At 42.6% G+C, this 21,883-nt stretch overlaps 1 protein-coding gene across 3 annotated transcripts; it reads right to left on the bottom strand.

Annotated features, from left to right (window-relative positions):
• Positions 1–1,670: 1,670 nt before the first annotated feature.
• Positions 1,671–21,573, bottom strand: LOC121164027 (cytochrome P450 2C18-like). 3 transcript variants are annotated; one of them, XM_040991884.1, is made up of 9 exons: positions 21,406–21,573; positions 19,054–19,216; positions 18,727–18,876; positions 15,983–16,143; positions 10,706–10,882; positions 9,758–9,893; positions 6,523–6,710; positions 3,454–3,595; positions 1,671–2,115 (listed from the first exon to the last, which is right to left on the bottom strand). In XM_040991884.1, exons 1-9 carry the CDS (start codon positions 21,571–21,573, stop codon positions 1,934–1,936), a joined length of 1,467 nt encoding a protein of 488 aa, XP_040847818.1. In that variant the 3' UTR covers positions 1,671–1,933. The 3 variants fall into 3 exon arrangements, with proteins under 3 accessions (XP_040847818.1, XP_040847817.1, XP_040847819.1); XM_040991883.1 differs by having other exon boundaries at positions 9,758–9,899; XM_040991885.1 differs by lacking the exon at positions 10,706–10,882 and having other exon boundaries at positions 9,758–9,899.
• Positions 21,574–21,883: the final 310 nt, after the last annotated feature.

Here is a 21,883-nt window from a genome sequence, read left to right on the forward strand (position 1 = left end):
AAGAGGAATGGATAAAGAAACTGGTACATCTACTCAATGAAATACTACTCAGCCATTGAAAAAAATGGAATTATCTCATTTGCAACAAAATGATCCCAACTGGAGACCATTATGCTCAGTGAAATAACCCAATCCCCCCAAAAAAACAAATATCTTTGTGCTCTCTCTGCCCCTGCCTGCATCTTCTCGGATATTTCATTCAGACTTGCAAGTTATCAGCAAGTTCATGAGCTTTTATACTGACATAATCTGCCTCTGAGAAAAGGAAATGATTCTTTTCAAATTTCTTTTTACTTATGGCTCTCATAGCTCATACAGTCGCTTGTTTAAAATTGCTCATCTCTTGCAATCAGATTTACCTTAACTGGCAATAACTTAAGTCTGTATGATTGTGTTGATAGCATTCAGTCATCTCACTTCCTGATTAATATGCACATACTTATATGTATACAATATGCATACAGTTGTATTCCTTTTCTTCAAAGAATATCTATTGTTTATTTTCATTTATAGGAATTTCAGAAACTGACAACCTCAACCTGTGGTGACAAAGGACACAAGAATAAATGATGAGCTTTTGAAACACTTTCATTTTGTAATGTAGATTATTTTCCATAATATGGTTTTATAGGTGTAGGAATTTCTCTGAATCACATGTGAGACTTTGCTTGAATTCCAGCTCCCAGCTTCTACTCCCCTTTTTCCCCTCCCACGGGGGGATTCAGAGAATAAACTGCTGGATAGAAGGTCACTCATTCTCACTCACTGTCTCACTTTGTGTGTGTGTGAGAGAGAGAGAGAGAGAGAGACGGGGAAGGGAGAGAGGAGAGATAATGATTTTAGAGTTGGCATCAAAATGCCATCAGATTCACATTAAGCACGAAACCATGCAATGGAGATGAAAAAAATAAAGGAATCTGGTGATGTTTTCTATGAACTTTTGTTCTTGTTATGGGAAAATGTATGATTAAAAATATGAAAGTACATATGCATACGTGTCTCTAAGCTGGCAACAAGAAATAAAAAGAGTATTTCAGCCCAGCACAACGGTTCAATGGCTCAAACCTCACCTTGCACGTGCTAGGATCCCATAGGGGCACTGGTTTGTGTCCCAGCTGCTCCATTTCCCACCTGGCTCCCTGCTGTGGCCTAGGAAAATGATAGAGGATGGCCCAAAAATTCATATGGGAGGAGGTTGCTGGCTTTGGATCAGCTCCGCTTCAGCCATTACAGCTACTTGGGGAGTGAACCAGTGAACAGAAGATCTTTGTTTCTTCTCAATGTAAATCTGCCTTCCTAACAAAAATAAATAAATCTTTAAAGAAAAATAATATTTCAAAAAAAATTTTTTGTAACACCAAAGTAGGGACATGGATTCTACCACTGGATGTTCATCCTCCCTACAGTTAAGTCTCTCAATGCTTCACTACAATTCTGAACGGCCCCTGGACAATGTCTCTCTTTCCAATACCACTAGGTGGCAGCAAACAGAACTTTCTACCTTCTTACCCTTTGTCCACTTCTGTGTCTATGTTAAGAGAACCAGCACGGCCTCTTGGGACTATTCTTTTTATTTTTTCCCTGCATTATTCACTAGAGAAATGGAAGTCTGAGAACTGACCCAGAAATTAGTAAAATATTTTATTTATAACATCCAGAAGTGAAATGGTTCTGAATTACCATTTTTTGTTTTCTACCATTGTATTGTTTTATAGTAATAGCATACTAATAACTGAGCATAAGTATTAGCCTTGTGGTGATCAATTTGTGTGTTATACATAAAATGCATAGTGGATCTAATGGGCAGTGACCCAGCAAACTCAAAATCTTTAGGGAAAGGAGTGAGTGAGGGGATGACAGGGAAAGGGGGAAGATGATGCTCCCACAGGCGGGGGAGTTACAGATGACAGCAGAGCAGATGATCCTCCCTTCTTCAGATAGGAATGAAGCAGAGCCGGTACGAAGGTGGCACATGTCCAAATCCACTGGCAATAGGAGTACTATCAATGTCCTTTGGGTCAACCAAAGGTTTCAGCTGAAAGTTCTGTAAAATGCTGGTCAGGAAGAGAAATAGCTCCATGCGGGCCAGGCCTTCCCCAACACATATCCGTTTTCCTAAAAACAGCAAATGTAGAGAACTTACTCCTTAAATACTGTGTTGTGAACTGCCATAAAAAAGCATGCAGTAATGACTGAACAGGCAAATGAATTGAAGGACATAGGATGATGGCTCATGGAATGGTTGGATAGACAGGTGGAGCTATCCTCGGCAAAGCTCAAAATGGCTTGATGTGAGATCCTTAGCATTCTATCCCCAATGTGATGCCCAACATCATTCCTTACATTCTTCACCTCTTCTACTCTCAGCTCAAATATCCCATGAAATTTCAAGCTTTGCCAAGTAAGCCATTCCATCTATCCAACAAGCTAACATCAGCAACTATTTATGCTTGCGGTCCTGTCACGGAGTACAGCTTAACCTCTCTAGGTTTCTTTGTTACATTCATGCCTCCACTGAAAGAGGCACTACTTTAAATACCATACTCTATTTGTTTTTCAACCCTGATAAAAAGAGAGATTCAAACTTGCCATGATCCAAAGCAAGTAACAAAAGCCATTGGGAAAAAAAGAATGTGATTTCACATCAGAAACTTATGCACACTTTTCAGCAATCGGGGCAGAGTCATGAAAGACATATAACCCATGAGCAGAGTCAGATCACAGTACTAGGTATCCCAGCAGATTTCCTATAACAGTCCAAGGGTGTTCCTGTTGTAGCTGGTGCTCTGGTTCTGATCCCTGAGTCTATACACAACTTGTTCCTGGAGCTTATCTCCTCTGTCGAAGTGCCTGGACTTATCTTTTTCTTGTTCTCGACTCTAGAGAGGGAGCTGAAATTTCCTCTCTCCTGTTGAAATGTTATGAGGCATAGACGGTTTAGAAGGTAGACAGCTTCTCCCTCCAGCGCAGCCAGCAACCTGTGGTTTCCTTTTTCAGCACTCACCCCACTGGATTGCAACAATCAGTTCATTCGTCTGCTTTCCTAACTCACAAGTCAGCCCCACAGATGCTTAGATGTTCTCGAGGATACTTATTATATCTCTATAGTTTATTTAGAGAGTGGCAGCCACCACAGAGAAGATACTCAAAGTTGTAGACTTGTATATCTTTCTCATGATAAAAGAAGAAAGCCTTAATGAGCTTCGCTTTCTAAGAACACTTGGTTAGCTGGGTGATCTATCAAAGGTGGGTCAACACTCCAATCCCCACTAGTCTGGCTCAATAATAAGGATGTATTACAAGCAAAGAAGACTCAAGGCATTGGGAGTTGTATTCATGATTATGTTCAAAGAGCACATCAACCACTGCCCAAGGAGATGCCATGTAAATTCCAAATCATGCCAGCAAGCTCTCTTGTCCCCTGAAGCACAAATGGAAATGAACTTATATTACCTGTTGAGAAAGGCACGAAGTACTCACTCTTCTTAAAGTTACCACTCTCATCCAGGAAGTGGCCAGGATCAAATTTCTCTGGATTGGGGAATTCCTTGCTATCATGCAGTACTGAAGTTAGTGATGTTATTACAGTTGTGCCCTGGAAAAAAGAGAAATAGATAATCAAGCAAGAAAAATGTCTAAGAATGGCAAGAAACAGAAGTCACCTACTTCAGTCCCTGGTGTACACATTAGAGAACCCACATGTAGAAGCAGCAGTGATGACCCATTGATCACACAGAAGCATCATTTTGTCCAAGAAGATTTTGTGTTTTCTTTTTCATTTCTTCATCAACACATTAGTGATTCAGTAGCATGTTACTGAACTCCATGATGCTGTACATTTTTTAACTCTGTTCCTGTTGTTGATTTTTGTTTTATGGCTTCTCACTTAAGGGAATGTATAGTCACTATGTTACCGAGACTATCGTATCCAGATGTGAGGATACAATGCAGTATGCCTCTCTACTTCCAGATCAAAGATGGACTCCCAATGAAACTGCTGGATATATCTTGATAATAGGTTGCTGGGCTATCTGCCATTGTCTATATTGGCAATGTCAAGATACACTTAAATAGCAGGATGGACTTATGACTGCTTATGAAGGACCATACTATTGTAATAATATGAGGGAAATAAGCTGAGTGGAGAGAATTTGGGGAGGGAGTAAAAGAAATCCAAGAGCCTATGAAATTATATCATAAAATTAAAAATAAAATAGAATGGGGGGAAGTCAGCAGCGATTTTTTCCAGAAAGACAGAACAAGTAGTCTGAGCGTAGAAGCGACGATTTTTTAAGTATCTTCCAACAGTGCAGGAGTACTGAGGACCTGGAAACTTGTGCACCAGAGTGCAGCCCCGATATTTTGATCATTAAGCTTACACACAGATACTTTTCATCACTTGCTGTTCTCTTCATCAACTCAGTTTCCACACAACCTATATGTGGATTTCATCTTAAGTGGAAGACTGTGTTGGCTTTAGAAAAATCAGAAGTACTGGATAATTCTTCATAGGACTTACTGAATGGAAGTATGATCTAATTAAAATGACTTTTGTACCAATGAAATACAGTAAGATTTATGGAATACCATTGGAATGTAACATATTTCTTTTACTTTAAAAATGTGGACAAGCTCTTCACTGTAGATGGATTCTAATCTATTAAAAAAGGAGGGATAAAAATTTTGAAAATATTCACCACTTTGCAATATTGAGGTAAGATCATTGATTCAGGCAAGGATCATAGGTCAGTATTAAAATTGTTACATGAATTATGACATAGTGTTCACAAACTCTGGCAGTACTACGTTATAATTTTTCTTTTGGGGGGTCTGGTGTGATAGTGCAATGGTAAAACGCTTGAACACGCCAGGATCCCATATGGGCGGCGGATCTAATCCCAGCAGCTCCACTTCCCATCCAGCTCCCTGCTTGTGGCCTGGGAAAGCAGCTGAGGATGGACCAAAGACTTGGGACCCTGCACCCAGGTGGGAGACCTGGAAAGAAGTTCCCGGCTCCTGGCTTTGGATTGGCGCAGCACCAGCCATTGAGGAGTGAATCATCGGACAGAAGATCTTCCTCTCTGTCTCTCCTCCTCTCTGTACATCTGCCTTTCCAATAAAATAAATAAATAAATAAATAAATAAATAAATAAATCTTTTTAAAATAATAATTTTTCTTTTTTTAATTTTCTATAAAAAATAGAATCTCAACAATGGAGAATTCTTTTTAAGGTTTATTTATTTTCATTGGAAAGGCAGATCAAATTTACAGAGAGAAGGACAGAAAGAAAGATCCTCCATCCACTAGGTAATTCCCCAAAGGGCCACAGTAGCCAGATCTGAGCCAATGTGATCCAACCCAGGAGCCAGAATCCTTCAGGTATCCCACATTAAGTACAGGGTCCCAAGGATCCTCCACTGTCTTCCCAGACTATAAGCAGGCAGCTGCATGCAAAGTGAGACAGCCAGGATCGCGGTGCTCCCCACCTGAGGATTAGTCATTTGAGCCATCACCCCAGGCCCAGCAATGGAGAGTTCTGACAGACCTCCGAGTGACGATTTAACACCAGCAGTAAAGGAATAAACTGACTTTACCTGCATTTAGCTACAATGTGATGCAATGGAACACACATGACATCATATGAATAATATTCTAGCCCAAAACATATACCTGAAATACAATTTCCAAGAAAATATTAACACATAAAAAAGATGGAGGACTACTTTCCATCACATGGCCCAGAATCTCCAAAGCTTCCACTGTGGTGTGGTAGTATCCCATGTGAGCACTGGTTCGTATGAAAATAAAATATCAGAAAAATGGAACTAAGAGTATGGATTTATTTGGCACAAAAACAAGCATCATTTTTTAATAATAGGCACTGTCTATGTACTATGATTTTAAAATTTTGCAACAAAAGAACATTTCTCATTAAAATAAAACCATACTTCTGGGCCCAGCATGATAGCCTAGCAGCTAAAGCCTTTGCCTTGTATGTGCCAGATCCCATATGGCACCGGTTCTAACCCCGACAGCTCCGCTTCCCATCCAGCTCCCTACTTGTGCCCTGGGAAAGCATACTGTGGACCTCAGAATTTCAAGAATAGAGGTGTAGCATAGGAAAAGCAAGCATGTTGCTATCATCTGAACATGTCTTGGCCCACCAACACACGCAGCACTTAAAACTCAGATTGGTCATAGTAAGAGGGTAGAATCTCAGTCCAATCATGCAGCTTAGCAGATGGGCCCCGTGGGATGCTCTTAAGTCCTGCGGTGTACTCTCAAAGGAATTTCTTATTAAAGAATAGTTCTAAAGGCTTAAATCAGCACCAGTTGCTGTCTCTGCTTCCTGGCTTACCACAAGACGCCTGCTCAGCACAGTCCTGCCCTGTTCACGCCATGCCCTTTCCTCTGGCCCAATATTCAACTCTGAATGTCCAAAGCTATTAATTGAATAACCCTTTTCTCTTGATGAAGACAGTTGCTTTGGTATTTCATTGTTAGCTAATTAATACTCTTACCTTAGGGACAAGGTAGCTTCTGAACTTAATATCACTGGTCACTGCATGGGGCAGGTTAGTGGGGACGAGGTCAATGAATCTCTGGATCTCGTGGATGACAGCGTCCGTGTAGGGCATGAGGCTCCTGTCCTGCATGCAGGGGCTCCGGTGTCTGCCGATCACACGCTCAATCTCCTCCTGCACTTTAGCTGAAAGATACAAATAAGAATTAACAGAAGGGAACAAAAATGGAACAAATTTCACAGCAGTTTAGTGTCACATAATGCACGATAAAGTGGACCCAGCAATACCACAAGGCCTAAAATATGACAACTCTTTAAAAAGTTCATGGACAATGAGTGTTATTAAAAAAAATCTACACATGGAATTTTCATCTTTGTATCAAAATAAATTTATCTTTTTACTTTTATACAAGCTATCTGAAATACACTTCCACATCTAGACTTGGAGAAAGAATGACTATATTATGGGCAGATATAACTTTCTCATAAAGTAAGCATTATATCTGTACATATCTAAATACTAACAAACAGGATAATCAATACAAATTATTAAATCTTCAAAATATAAATATTCAGGTCATATAACCTCAAGAAATTACTGTCTTGCAAAAAGGAAAACAGAAATGAAGGATATAAAAAACTGAATTTATTAACAAATCTGTTAGTATATAAGTATGTGTATGTGAAGTGTTTACTGTCAACTTGCAATAATATGCTCTCATCCTCGCATACCCCAAAGACATGCTGTTGGTGGGAATGTAAATTGTGTAACAATTATGGAAATCATTAGGGAGATTCCCCATAAAGATGAAAAAAAAATGGATTTACCATATAACACAGCCCTTCCATTTCTGGGAATTTACTCCAAAGAAATTAAACCACTACAAGCAAGAATTACATTTGCGCTATAACAGATAGTACATTCGAATTTTAGTGACAAAAGACTTGCCTGTACCTACACATTTAATGTAGTTCCTCAATTCACAATAGCTAAAATACGGAATCAACCCATATGTTCACTGACTGATGACTGAATAAATAAATATATATATATATATATATATGCACACACTCCACAGAACACTACTCAGTCATAAAAAATTGAAGTTCTGTTTGTTTGTGACAAAATGGATGCAGTTGGAAACCATTACACATAGTGTAATTAACCAGTCTCAAAAAGACAAACACATGTTTTCTCTGAAACATGTCAGTTAATATAGAATATAAAAAGTACAAGAATGAAAGACATTTTGTGATATGATTTTTGGTTTTAGCCCTGTTTACACTCCTATGGAATTGTGGTCTTCCTACTTTTTACTTGCTGAATATTATGGCCAATGGTGAATTAAGCCTGTGATTATGGAGTGGAGTAAAACTATAGCTTTACAAAAATTAATAGAAAATAAGGTAGAGGAGGAAGGGAACTGGAAGAGAAAATTTGAGAAGGAGGGAAGTATAGCTATCTTATAGCTAAATCTATTTAACACACGAAATACTTTCTCTTTATACTAATAAAAATTTTAAAGCTCTAGAAGCTTCCTCCAAACTTTAAGTTCAAATTTCTAGTAATGACTATTTCTATTACTTTATTTTTAGACAATGTCTAAAACATGTTTGTAAGAGAAAAAAGAGCTCACATCATCACTGATACTTCACAAAATATGTGAGGTTATGTACCCACAAATAAACGTATAAACACTTCCTCTCACTGTATTTTCTACATTTTATTTATAACAACATTTTTTATGTTTGATACGGAGGTTAAAACACCAGTTGTAACATGAACATCCCATATCAGTGTCTGAGTTTGAGTCCCAACCGCTCCTGCTTCCATCCAGCTTTGTGCTAATGTGAACCCTGGGAGGCAGCATGTTGGCAACGCCCGCGTCGCCACGTACTCCGAGCCCTGAGTCGAGCGGAGGGACTAGGGTTATGAGACAGACAAGACAGACAACACACAGACACAGTGGGTCATTCTTGTGAGGAGAATGCCGAATGCCGTTTATTTGAAGTCAAGCTGCATCTTTTATAGTCTGCTTGGACCCTCCCAGGATCCTCCCAATGGTTAAGCCACACCTAAGCTCCCCCAAGGACATGCAACAAGGGGAAACAAGAAGGAGGGAGATTGCTAAGCCACACCTAAGCTCCCCCAAGGACATGCAACAAGGGGAAGCAGGAAGGAAGGAGATTGCAGTCAAGCCACAGGCTAAATGTATCAGGCCATGATTGCCTTTCCTGTTACACCCTTGAGAAACAAGCTGTGCTGTGGAGTTAATCCTTGGGAGACTGGGGCCTACAGCAGCAGGCATGGCTCACCTGCCCGAGTTCCTGCTGTCCACACAGGAGACCTGGATGGAGCTGCAGGCTCCCTGCGTCAGCCTGGCCCAGTCCTGGATGTTGTGGGCCTTTGTGGAAGTGATCAGTAAATGTAAGCTCTTTCATTCACTCTATGTCTCTGTCTCACTGCCTTTCAAAGAAAAATCAATTTTAAAGCATAACAAAATATTTTCCAGACTGGAAATTTTCACAAGTCATTTCATCAATTTTCTGGAAAATCCACTATACTTTTAGTTTCTGATTTCCCTGCCATAGCATTAGAATACCACATTTTCAGAATAAGGAAAGATCTGTAAGAACATACTGCCATCATCTGGACATGGTCACAATATCTCTCCTCAAAGCTCACGTGCCCTCTGAATGGTGGGGTGAGAGGTAAGGAACCTACAGGCAGAACGGCGTAGGCAATGGGGCTCCACTTTCAGGAGGGGTTAATGCTGATCTTACCGGGTGGAGTCCAGCAGTTTCCTGAATTTTTCTTTCACTTGCAGCTCCTGCACATGGTCTTGGCATCACCAAGGCCTCCTCTGTGAAGCTCTTACCAGAAACAGGCAGACGAGATGCTCCTGACCCTTCATTCCTCTATGAACTCAGCCTCAAAAACACAGGAAATGGACTAAGACGCATGCCTACACTCCAACTTGTCTACTTTTCAAAGAGTCAACATATCATCCTACTCATGCTGGTCCTTCCTTGGAGAGCTCCGATGCCTCTGTATCAGTGCTCACACAGGCTTCTTTATTGGGCATATTTGCTTCACTTTTTATCCCTTCATTGCTTTTGCATCCATTACAGCTGATGGCACAGATTTTTCAGAGAAGCTTCTATAAGGGAAACAAGGTGGAGGGCACCTGCCAACGTCTTGGCCTCACCCTGCTCACCAATGAGGAGCGTACCTGTGACCTCCGGGTGCTTCAGCAGGAGCAGGAGTCCGTATTTCAGGGTGCTGCTCGTCGTCTCCGTGCCAGCTCCAAACAAGTCAGTCACAGTGGCCAGCAAGCTTTCAACAGTGAATTCAGACTGTTGATTATGCTTTTCCTAGGAATTATGTGAGCATTTAGTTATTTTATTTTCCAGTACCTTTAGATAGAATCCAAAGTAACTCAGCTGTTCCAAAAGTAAATACATGTAGAAACTGGACAGTGTAGTATGAAATTTCAATTGCATGAAATAACAGATTATGTATCTCATCGACCCAATCTTTATTTCCTATCACTCTCCCTAATTTTTTCTCTTTTTCTTTCTTTGTTTTTTTTGCCTCAAAATTCCATTCCCCAGTTACTGCTGTAGGTATGATGACCATGCAGCACATGTGCGCCAACGACACATACAAAGGATGCTTCCGGCCACTTCCTCTTTGTTCTTCTTCAAGGTCCAGATATCACTTGGAACTTAAGTATTTGAGCACAAGTATGAATGTTTATGTAGTCATAGGATACAGGCCACGATGGCTCAGGGATCCAGCAGCAGTCCTGGACTAACCTGAGACTTCCGGCTTGTGAAATAAATAAGGACAATAATTCATCAGGTCACTGTTACCTGGGTTTTCGCTGCACACACAATCTTAACTGATAGAAATTAGGGCAAGATCTTAAAAAATGTCATAGGTCAGAATTAAGACTTTGCAATTCTCAGAATATGACTTCTACAATATGGCAGAACAGAGGCCTCCTACTCCTCCCTCCTATTGAATGCACCAAGCATTTTTTCCTGAGCAAAATCATTACAAGAGAAAGAAAGAAACTGGGAGATTCCTATGCCCTGAACAAAAGAATATATAGTCACATCAAAAAGCCTTAAAAAATATCCTGCCACAAAACACAGGCAAATAAATGACATTTTACCTGTTCCATTTTGATCAGAAAGCAATCAATGAAGTCCCGGGGATTGTTAACGTCCAGAGATTCTTGATGCTCTTTGACTTTCTCCAAAACATAATTTTTTACATAAAAAAAATTTTTAAGCACTTGGTTGTGACTCCCTGGGAGAAAATCCATGAGTATAGGAAAAGTATTGCAAATCTTAAAAAAATAATACAAAAAATTTTAATTAAAAACACATACCAAAGACATGTACAGAATGTGCCACTATGTATCAAAACAGAGATGAAAAAAGCCACCCTCTCCACCTCAATGAGCAATATTTGATCGTTCATATACAGTACATCTGTGTTGACTCCATGTTCAAAGATGACAATAGTTTCCTGTACTCACACATTGCGTTTATGCATCTTTATGTAAAAACACAGACTGGCAAGAGTTTTGTGGTTATTCACATGCACAGCTGAGGACAGAAGAGGGATGAGCCACCTGAGCCCAAGCACAGGGCAGCTCCCTGCTGTGGGCGCTCTGAGCAAGCAGCCACGGGAACAGAATGATGACAGTGTGAATACGGGAGGGCTGCAAAGCCGCCACAGAATCTAGATCAGTGTTAGGAGTAAGAGCCCGCATGCCAACATGGTGGTTACTTCTATCACGCGATGCACTAGCTCAACACAGAGCAAGGCTGTGATGAGATTTATGCTTCACCATCCCAGCCAGCATCCCAGGAGATGCATCTAACATGACCTACTCAGGGCTTCCTCACAGCATCTGTGCTCCCAAACATTCTCACTCTTTGACATCCCAACCCAGGACATTTCTGCCAAGTAGTGTCACGAAGGTATATCTAAATGTTGCTTGGTGAACCAGCATGTGGGGTAGCAGAAGTTTTTCATCAAAGCCCTGGAGATGTCACTGGGGGCCATGTGCATGCTTTCAAGCAATCGCTCAAAGAGTGATGGAGGAGTCAAGCACGGTGGCCTAGCAGCTAAAGTCCTTGCCTTGCATGAACCAGGATCCCATAGGGGCACCAGTTCTAACCCTGGCAGCCCTGCTTCCCATCCAGCTTTCTGCCTGTGGCTTGGGAAAGCAGCTGAGGATGGACCAAAGCCTTGGGACCCTGTACCTATGTGGGAGACCCAGGAGAAGCTCCAGGTTCCTGGCTTCAGATCCGTGCAGCTCTGGCCGTTGCAGCCACTTGGGGAGTGAGTCATCGGATGGGGGATCTTCCTCTCTGTCTCTCATCCTCTCTGTATATCTGCCTTTCCAACGAAAATGAATAAATCATAAAAAAAAAAAAAAAAGACTTGTGAGGAGAAAACTGCCAGTCAAGGGGTTGGAATTCTCTATCTTTTGGTATCTGTATTGTTGTCTATAAAACAAAGAGTGTAGCTCTTTTCTCCAGGTGATAGCTCCCTGTTGTGACAATGTGGATAGGTCTGTGCTGTTTACGTATTCAGGTCACAGTATGACACAGGCCAAAATGGCACAGTCGATGGCTCCAAAGTGCCCTACCTGCAAAAACCTTGTTTTGAGAAACCAAGAAAGAATTGTCATAACAAACTTTATCAGAATTCAAAACAACAAGGATTGGCAGCAAGAAGGGAGAGGGAAGCTGAATGAAAGGAAAGGCAATGTGGATGTTTTGTAGCATTTCACTCCCCCTTCCTCCCTCCCAGCTTCCCTTGCCAGTGCTCCTGGCAGGTGCAGCCTGTTGCAGGGTGGGACCCTGGCTCCTGGCTGCAGACAGAACGATTGTGTTTCTCTTTTCTAACCTGCCTGAGAACTGCTTGAAGGATTGATGGAAGATACACCTTCACTTCATCTAATCCAGAGCTCTGAGTGGAAAAGAAGTAGTTATTTTATCAAAACCTTTCAAGGCAAACGGACAACCATTTCAAAAGGATCCCACCTGAGTTAACACAATAGAGCACGAAATAGGACTTTTTTTTCCTTAGTCAATACATCTTTTTTTTTTAATTCCCCCCTTAAATTGGGCTTTAAAAAGCATTCGTGACGTATCTCCCCCCTCTCCTTTGACAGGCACCCCACTCCTGGCCCTCTCAGGAGGCGCTTCCCCTTCCCTCTGCTTTTCCTGCTCACCTGGTCCCTTTGCAAATAAACTTTTCTGTCTGCAACCGGTTCCTAGCTTTTAATTTCTATAAAAAGCTGAGGAAAAAACCCACCAGGCTTTTCTGATAACATATTTTCCCTGGCACCCAACGTGGGGCATGGAAAAGAGATTCAGACTGGAGCCACATGACCCTACTCAACCGCGAGAAGACTTCACAAGATGGGATCTCAGCAGAATTCACAAGTGCACCCCCAGATGCCTCTCGGTGTATCCTTACAAACTGGGACTTATTTGACCCCTGGATCCTGATTAAGGCTAGCAAAACCAGGATATACTTGACCAGGCAGGAGTCCCAGGTCTAGCAAGATGCAGGGAACAGGAACTTCTCAATATTGGGACATGCTACTTCTGACATGTATGCCCGCAGAACAGGACCAGGCTATATCTGAAGAGGCAGGAGTGCCATAACTAGCATGGTGCGGAAAACGGAAACTGGTCAATCCCGGCACATGCCACTTCTGACAGATATGTCCCAGGAGGCTTGGAAGGCTGAGCAGCTGCGGGTCTAACCTCGCCCTCACCTTCCTCCCTTCCCTGTGAACCTCAGGACACCCCTGAACGCCACAGACTGGAGACAAGCTTGAAAGATATTTCAGACTTGCGAGAGATATGAACTCAAGGACGCTTCTGTCTTTATCCTCTCGTTTCAATTGGGAAACAGGCCATCCACTACAAACACCACGTTGGGGCTTATCCTCAAGTCTTGGGGTTTCTTTGACCCCCCCAGTATCTAAAGAGAAAGTACCTGATTCTTTTTCTGTACCACTGCCCGGCCTGCTTATGAGCAGATAAAGCTAGAGAGTAAGCTACAGGTTCCAACTGAAAGTGTTGCTAATTCAGGTCACTAGAAGCAAGGTGTAAATAATCAGTAACTTTAAAACATTTAAGAGATCTTAAAAGAAAAAAAAAAAAGCTATGACTCCCTAAGACTCCCTAAACATTAGGAAAAAGTTTGAGAGACAAGATGGATCTCCCCATTGGTACAGAGGTGGCCCCTACAAAGAACCCCAGCAGGGACCCACAGGATGAACGAAATCACTTCATTTATTGTGTTTTGGAGGAATGAAAAAAAGCAAAAGTTAAGCCTCTGAGACCATCCAGGCCTGCTGAGGTCTTGGCCACCCTTCAGGTGGGGCACAAGTATTGCCTAACCTACGGTGAAGAGACCACCAATGGGGAACATCTTACCTGTAGGTTCCCGCCCAACAAGGAGGGGTAAGAGAAGGCTTAAAAGCCCAAGACCCTTCCTCAAACCTTTGATGTCCCTCCATCTCTCCTGTCCAGAGGCACCCCACCTCCCAGCTTTCTCCTGGGATGTGATTTCCCCTTTCCACTTCTTTTCCTGCCCACATGTTCCCTTTGCAAATACACTTTTCTGTCTGAAAAAACAAGTACCCATGAAGATAGGCATGTGGTGTCACAATTAGAACACAAGTTCAGACATCCGTGTGTGAGTTTGACTCTCAGCTTTGCTGGCTATCCCAGCTCCCTGCTAATGCTCACCATGGGGAGTAGCAGGTGACGCCCCAAGTTCTTGGGGCCCTGCCTGGACTGAGTTCCAGGTCATTGGCTTCAATCTGTCTCAGCCTCAATCATCACAATTATTGAAGAATGAACTGGTAAATGAGCATTCTTTCTCTTTCTTCCTTCTCCCTTCCCCTCCCTCCTACTCTGACCTTCTAATAAACTAGTTAAATCATTCTAATGTGTTTGTGTACACAGAAGAACTCAGAAAGCTATGAGCATACTCTGGTCTGGACACGGACTAAGAGGGGACCTGAGAAGACTGACTGTCACTCCAGCTGACCTCTCAGAGCTGCTGGAGCACCAGCCACTGCAGCAGAGGGCCAATCTGCAAGAACTTCACTTCTCCCTTCCTCCTTCCCTTCCATTTTCCTTTTTTTGTTTGTTTGTTTTTAAGATTTATTTATTTTTATTGGAAAGGCAGATATACAGAGAGGAGGAGAGACAGAGAGGAAGATCCCCCATCCATTGATTCGCTCCCCAAACAGCCATTAAGGCCAGAGCTGTACTGATCTGAAGCCAGGAGTCAGGAGCTTCTCCTGGGTCTCCTGCGTGAGTGCAGGGACCCAAGGCTTTGGGCTGTTCTCGACTGCTTTCCCAGGCCACAAGAAGGAAGCTGGATAAGAAGCTGGGCTGCTGGGATTAGAACCGGTGTCCCTCTGGGATCCTGGTTCATGCAAGGTGAAGACTTCAGCTACTAAGCTACCATGCCGGGCCTTCCATTTTATTTTTTTTAAGTGTCATTTCTTCTTCCCACCTTTTTTATTCTATTTATCAATCTCACCTATGTCTTCCTATCTCTTTTTTTTTCTGACACCTCACATTCCATAAATCTCTATCCTGACTAGCTGAGATTTAAGAGAAAAACATTTAATCTTTGGGCCTGGCACAGCATCCTAGTGGCTAAAACCCTCGCCTTGCATGTGCCAGGATCCTATGTCCCAGCAGCTCCACTTCCCTTCTAGTTCCCTGCTTGTGGCTAGGGAAAACAGTCGAGGACAGCCCAAAGTCTTGGGACCCTGCAACTGCGTGGGAGACCCAGAAGAAGTTTCTGGTTCCTGGTTTTGGACTGTTTCAGGGACTGGCACAATCGTTCCACTAGCTAATCCTCTGTCTGCTAGTGCCAGCATTCCGTATGGGCACTATTTCATGTCTGGATGTTCCACTTCTGATCCAATTCCATGTTTGTGGCATGAGAAAACGGTGGGAAATAGCCTAACATCTTGGAATCCTGTACCTATGTGGGAAACCCAGAAGAGGCTCCTGGCTTCAGATCAGCTTAGTTCTGGCCATAGAAACCATTTGAGGAGTGAATCTGTGACTGGAAGATCTTTCTCTGTCTCTCCTTCTCTCTGTAAATCTGCCTTTCCAATAAAAAATAAATACTTTTTTTTATTTAGCTAAACAAATAGCTGTAATCTATGGAAAGCAAGGAAAGGAAATATATCTACAGCAGAAAACAGCCACAAAGCCCTAAAAGAACAACAAAGGGTCTGATTTCCAGGATTATCACCTGGCTGGTATTCAAATAGCCAGCTTTCAAAGCATATTCCATGGAGAACAACTCACACTCCATATAGAATTCTCAACATCTTTGAAAGAGTATCAAGGAGTTTTCTTGGTAAAGAAGCACTTAACCTCACCTGGATCCATGGGGTACTCATAAGCTTGAGATTTTCATTGAATTTTTCCATCAAATTAAGAAAATTTTGATCTGCGTAATCAAAACGGCTCTGGAAAATCACGGAGCAAATCATGTTGCAAGGAGCAGCACCCAGAATAAAGGTTGGGTCACAGGGCATGGCTGAAGAGGGAAAAACAATTTAAAAATACTATTAACACATAACATAGAAATACCGATAATAAAGATCATTTGAGAACTTCTGGGTTATTATCCACCTAGAAATGCGATGATCAGCAAATTCCTCAACATTTTTAAAATCCATGTGTCATTTTTCCTAGGATTGGCTGTTTCATCCTAGCCAATCTGGTGATAATGGTCTTCCAGTTATTCTACCGACATCACAGCGTCAGTTTACATGATTCTGACCCAAAGCATCTGGTTCTTCTTGTAGAGCAAATGAAATAAAATGGCATCCGTTTGTCAGCTGAAAATATAGATCACCTGTCATTGACAGAGCAGGAAAATTGGGACCTGGGAAGCTCTCAGAGAACGCTGGAAGGAACAGTGTGGAGAACCAGCAGAGAGAAGGACTAAACATAAAGAGAACAGGAAAATGCAAGTATCTGATGAAACAAACGTTTCAAAAAAGAAAAGAGGAGAGGAGAAGTGAGGAGAGGAGAGGGGAGGGGAGGAGAGGGGAGGGGAGGGGAGGGGAGGGGAGAAGAAGAGAGGGGAGGGGAGGGGAGGAGAGGGGAGGGGAGAAAGAAAGGGCTCCTCCAGGTTCTATGAAAGGTAAAACTAACCCAAACTAACCCAAATCAAAAGATAGATTGGCCCTCCTAAAAACAAAGTAAGAAGCCTTCATTCCAAATTCAAATCACAAGACAAAGAAAACGTTCAATCGATAAATAAAGACCTTTAGTTTGTCCATTTCAATATTAAAGAGGCGGAGGGGAATATTTGCTGAATTAGGAAAGAGCACATATTCTCGTCAGTCAGAACCCGCACTTACTTGGACAAAGCCTGCCCTCCTGTGGAATTACGGATTAATGCCCTATACAGCCATCAAAAACTGAGAAAGGGTATTTTGTAATTTTTATTAGTAGAAACAAAGCAAATGTCATAGGTACAATTCCAAGAATATCACCATATTTTCATTCTCCTCTCAATCTTCCTCCTTTCTTTATGTTTTTTACAAAAATATAATTCCAACTCACTTTATCATCAAAGCTTAATATGCCACTAACCATAGTATTCAAAAAATAGAAAGTAGAAAGACCATAGGTTCATAGGCAAGGGCAAAAAATCAGCAATCAAATTGCCAGATGTCTGCTTTATTCCACTCAACATTATTTATGTTAAATCCCTCATTTATATGGGGGGGGCAGGGATGGGGAATTTTAGATTAAATTGTTGTAATCAGATCACTAATAAAACATATATGTTCAGAGCACAGGACTGAAGTCCTCGCCTTGCATGAACCGTGATCCCATATGGGCACCAATTCATATCCTGGATACTCCACGTCCCATCCAGCTCACTGCTTGTGGCCTGGAAAAGCAGTGGAAGACGGCCCAAAGCCTTGGGACCCTGCACCCACATGGGAGACCCAGAAGATCCTGGTTCCTGGCTTCAGATCGGTGCAACTCCAGCCATTGGGGCCACTTGGGGAGTGAACCAGTGGATGGAAGATCTTTCTCTGTCTCTGCTTCTTTCTATAAATCTGCCTTTCCAATTAAAAAAAAAAATGTTCAAAACCCCCAAATTGATATCATGAGTGACTCAAAGTGTTGTGAAAAAATAGTAGAGAATTAAATAATTGAAGAACCCATTGCAAGATACTTGCTATGTCTAGAGATGAGCTAGGGTGATCACCCAGTCCTAGCTGCGGAGTCCCTCCCAAGCCCATAGGAACCCAAGAGATCAAGGAACCATGATACATAGAAAATTTTAAAATGACTAACATAAATAAAGGCAGAATATCCTGGGGAAGGTAAGGCAAGGATTTTTAATAATAGAATTTAGTTAAAACAGCCTTATTAATGGTTATTTGCATATATGGAGAATTTTACTGCAATTGCTTAAATATACTTAAATATACAGCTCCAGCTAATTGCTAATTACTGTAAGATGGACATTTGCTCTACTAATGAAGCAGCCCACACACCACCCCATCCCAGGGTACCTAGGTTTGAGTCTGGCTCCACCCCTCATTCTAGCTTCCTGCTAAAGAACATCCTAGCAAATGTCATGAAGGTTCAAGTGTTTAGGTCTCTGCCATCCACATGGAAGACCTGGAATGAGTACCAAGCTCCAAGCTGTGGCCTGGCACAGCATCAGGAATGGTAAGTGAACAAGAGAGCTGGTTTGCTGTCTTCTCCTTTGAAACAAATAGACAAAATAGCTATTAGTTAACAAAGAAATCATAGTCCATAAGAGTGCATTAAAGATGCCCAGCTGTTTGAAACCACAGATAAGCATCACTATTGGCAGAAATAGTAAGCCCTCGCCTTCCCAGAAAACCCCCAGACGCAGCAGGAAGGCTCACCATCCAAGCCTGGACCATTGAATAAAAGCACCTCTTATGTGCGCATGCCCAATGAGGATGCTGGCAGTCATTCCCACTTCATCCACATGGACTGAAAGGCAAGTCTCAGAAAGGTCTGGACAATGCCGGAAAGAGTGTGAGAGCATCACAGAGGTCAAAGCAGTGTGGGAGAGTAAATGTGGCAAAGCAGAGGTGCGGAGTGAAGAGTCACCCACCGTTGGTTTTCCTCAGCTCCTCCACAAGGCAGCGGGCCTCCTCCTGAACTCGCTCCTCTATGCTCCTCTTCCCCATCCCGAAATTGCGCAAGGTCATGAGCGAGAAGCGCCGCATCTCCTTCCATTTCTTTCCATTGCTGAAAAGAAGTCCTACCAGAAGGGGAAACAGAAATTAGGAGGGATATTCCAGGCAAAGGATAAAGGAAACTGACAGATGGCAGACAATGGATAGCCTGTAGCATGTGTTTGAAAAGCTACACAAATCTCTGTTTTCCATACTTTCCATCCCATTGCTCAACACACAGACACACACACGCTCTCACTTACCAAGTCCTTTATTAACTTTTTCACCTACTGGGAAACTGCCTCTTGCAGAAAACACTTCTCCAGGGTCAACCAGGGCTTCCTTCACTGCTTCATATCCATGCAACACCACAATGGGCTTTATGCCAAAGTACAGAGTGAACACAGGACCATAGACTTTAGAGAGCTGGGAAACGGAAAGAAGAGTCAAACTGTAGCGAAACAAGCCAGTGTTTTGCCAGTATAATCCGTGTGATTCAGATTGCCATTATCATGTTGTTGATGCTTTTGTCCTGTCAGACATATCTCCAACTACACCTAGATGTGTGGTATAACTATAATAGTGATTGTTCCAGTGACCACATAGAGACCCCCTCCCATTGCCAGACAACAGACCTGCTGATTAGTACAGATCGCTAAGCCAATAATCACATCACCACCTTGAGCTAGATTTACTTACTCCGTTTCACAGATAAAAAGAAACCAAACAAAAAAAAAAAAAAAGGAAGAAACTAAACCTTAAAGAATTCCCAATTTATCTCCAGTATCCCATGAGTAAAAAGTAGAGAACTCAAATATTAATTTCTGCTGCTTGAGCAACTTATCATGACACTCCCAGATGCTGTTTCAGGATCACCTGCAAAGCTCTTCCCATGGGTATCTCAGTAGCCTGTGATAAATAAAGGTGCATTTTAAAAATTAGCCGCAGATCATTCCAATGCCAGCTCAATTTGAGATCTGCTGGTATTACAAACACTGAGAGGATAAACACCACACAGGGAGTGCCAGGACATGTGGCATGTCGTACAAAAACCATTGCTATACGACCACAAGTCAAGGCAGCAGCTCTGGGCAAACCCAGAAATTTCCCTTTACCACCCAACAGACCCTGAGTAGATCACTTTTTCTCATCCAATAGTGTTTATTGTGTCACCATAAATATTTCCTTAGCATCAAGTATTACTTGTTTCTTCATAGTTCAATTATCTTGGCTCATCTGAGTGAAATTATGAGGAGCACACGGTAGGTAACTTCATGAATAAAATCTCTAATTAGGGCCCGGCACAATAGCCTTGTGGCTAAAGTCCTCACCTTGAACACACCAGGATTCCCTTTGGGCACCAGTTCTAATCCTAGCCGCTCCACTTCCCATCCAGCTCCCTGCTTATGGCCTGGGAAAGCAGTCAAGGATGACCCAAAGCCTTGGGACCCTGTACCCACATGGGAGACCTGGAAGAGGCTCCTGGCTTCAGATTGGCTCAGCTCCAGCCGTTGCAATCGCTTCGGAAGTCAACCATCAGACAGAACATCTTTCTCTCTGTCTCTCCTCCTCTGTATATCTCCCTTTCCAATAAATAAATAAATAAAATCTTATTTTAAAATCTAATTAAGCAGCACTCCATTAGAAGTTACCATTCTGGACCTGGTGCAGTGGCGCAAGTGGTTAAGGTCCTCGCCTTGCACGCCCAGGATCCCATATGGGTGCCAGTTCTATCCCGGCAGCCCCGCTTCCCTTCCAGCTCCCTGCCTGTGGCCTGGGAAAGCAGTCCAGGACGGCCCAAAGCTTTGGGAACCTGCACCCGTGTGGGAGACCTGGAAGAGGCTCCTGGCTTCGGATCGGCATAGTATCGGCCCGTTGCGCTCACTTGGGGAGTGAATCATCGGATGGAAGATCTTCCTCTCTGTCTCTCCTCTCTGTATATCTGCCTTTCCAATAAAAAAATAATAAAAATAAATCTTAAAAAAATAAAAAAGAAGTTACCATTCTACAAAATACCATAGAATATAACTGCTGGGCCCAGCACAATGGCAGAATTGGCTAATCCTCCCCTTCAAGTGCTGGGATCCCACACAAGCATTGGTCCATATCTCAACTGTTCCACTTCCCATCCAGCTCACTGCTTGTGGGTGGCCTGGGAAAGCAGTGGAGCATGGCCCAAAGCCTTGGGACCCTTCACCCACATGAGAGACCCAGAAGTTCTTGGTTCCTGGCTTCAGATTGGTGCAACTCCAGCCACTGGGGCCACTTGGGGAGTGAACTAGTGAATGGAAGATCTTTCTGTCTGACTCTCCTTCTCTCTGTAAATCTGCCTTTCCAATAAAAATAAATATTTTTTTTAACATGACCAAAACAACAAATGGCAGCAGCATTTTTGATCTTGATTCCCGCTTCCAACTTAAATATTTCTCTAGTGGCAAAATGGATTCCTGAATGCCAGGGTTTCTGAGAATCACATAGCAAAAATAACAATCCCCAGGAAGTTCATTGCATTAAGTAAAATACTCTCACAATTTTCCCCCAGTCATATTTTATTTCAAACTAGAAGTTAGTTATTTACCTTTGCACGCCACTGGAGGAGCATAATGCATACTTACGTTGGTTAAGGATTTGCTGATGTCCTTAATATCCAGCTGCAGGAGATTTCCAACAACCGGGAGTGGAGTGGGGCCGGGAGGGAGTCCCCTTCTTCCAGAGCTCTGTCTCCAGAGCAAAAGCAGAAGCAAACAGGAGAGACCAAGCACCAGGGCCACGGCGGGACCCATGGATGCCTTCCCTTCTTCCTGCGAGCACCGTGAGCAGGCAAAGGCTCTTCTAAGACCAACACCCGCGTGGCTGTGGACAGGGAAATGACTAAGCAGCTAGAAGCACATTAGTGCTTTTTCTGAGTAGACTTTGGTCCAGTGAAAAAGATGAAAGAAGGGTGTTCTTTGCTCTTGCTCGGCTTTCTGTTGTCCCACCCTAGCAATACTGGTCTAATCAGTTTTAGGGTAGAACCCAGGCACTCTTGCGTCACTTTTTAAACATGCTCAGGACAGAGAACTAATGAGGTAAATTACTTGATTGGTGGCAGGG

The sequence above is a fragment of the Ochotona curzoniae genome, unplaced genomic scaffold (assembly GCF_017591425.1).
Source record: "Ochotona curzoniae isolate NIBS_2020 unplaced genomic scaffold, NIBS_Ocur_1.0 contig_66, whole genome shotgun sequence".
Taxonomy (NCBI): Eukaryota; Metazoa; Chordata; class Mammalia; order Lagomorpha; family Ochotonidae; genus Ochotona; species Ochotona curzoniae.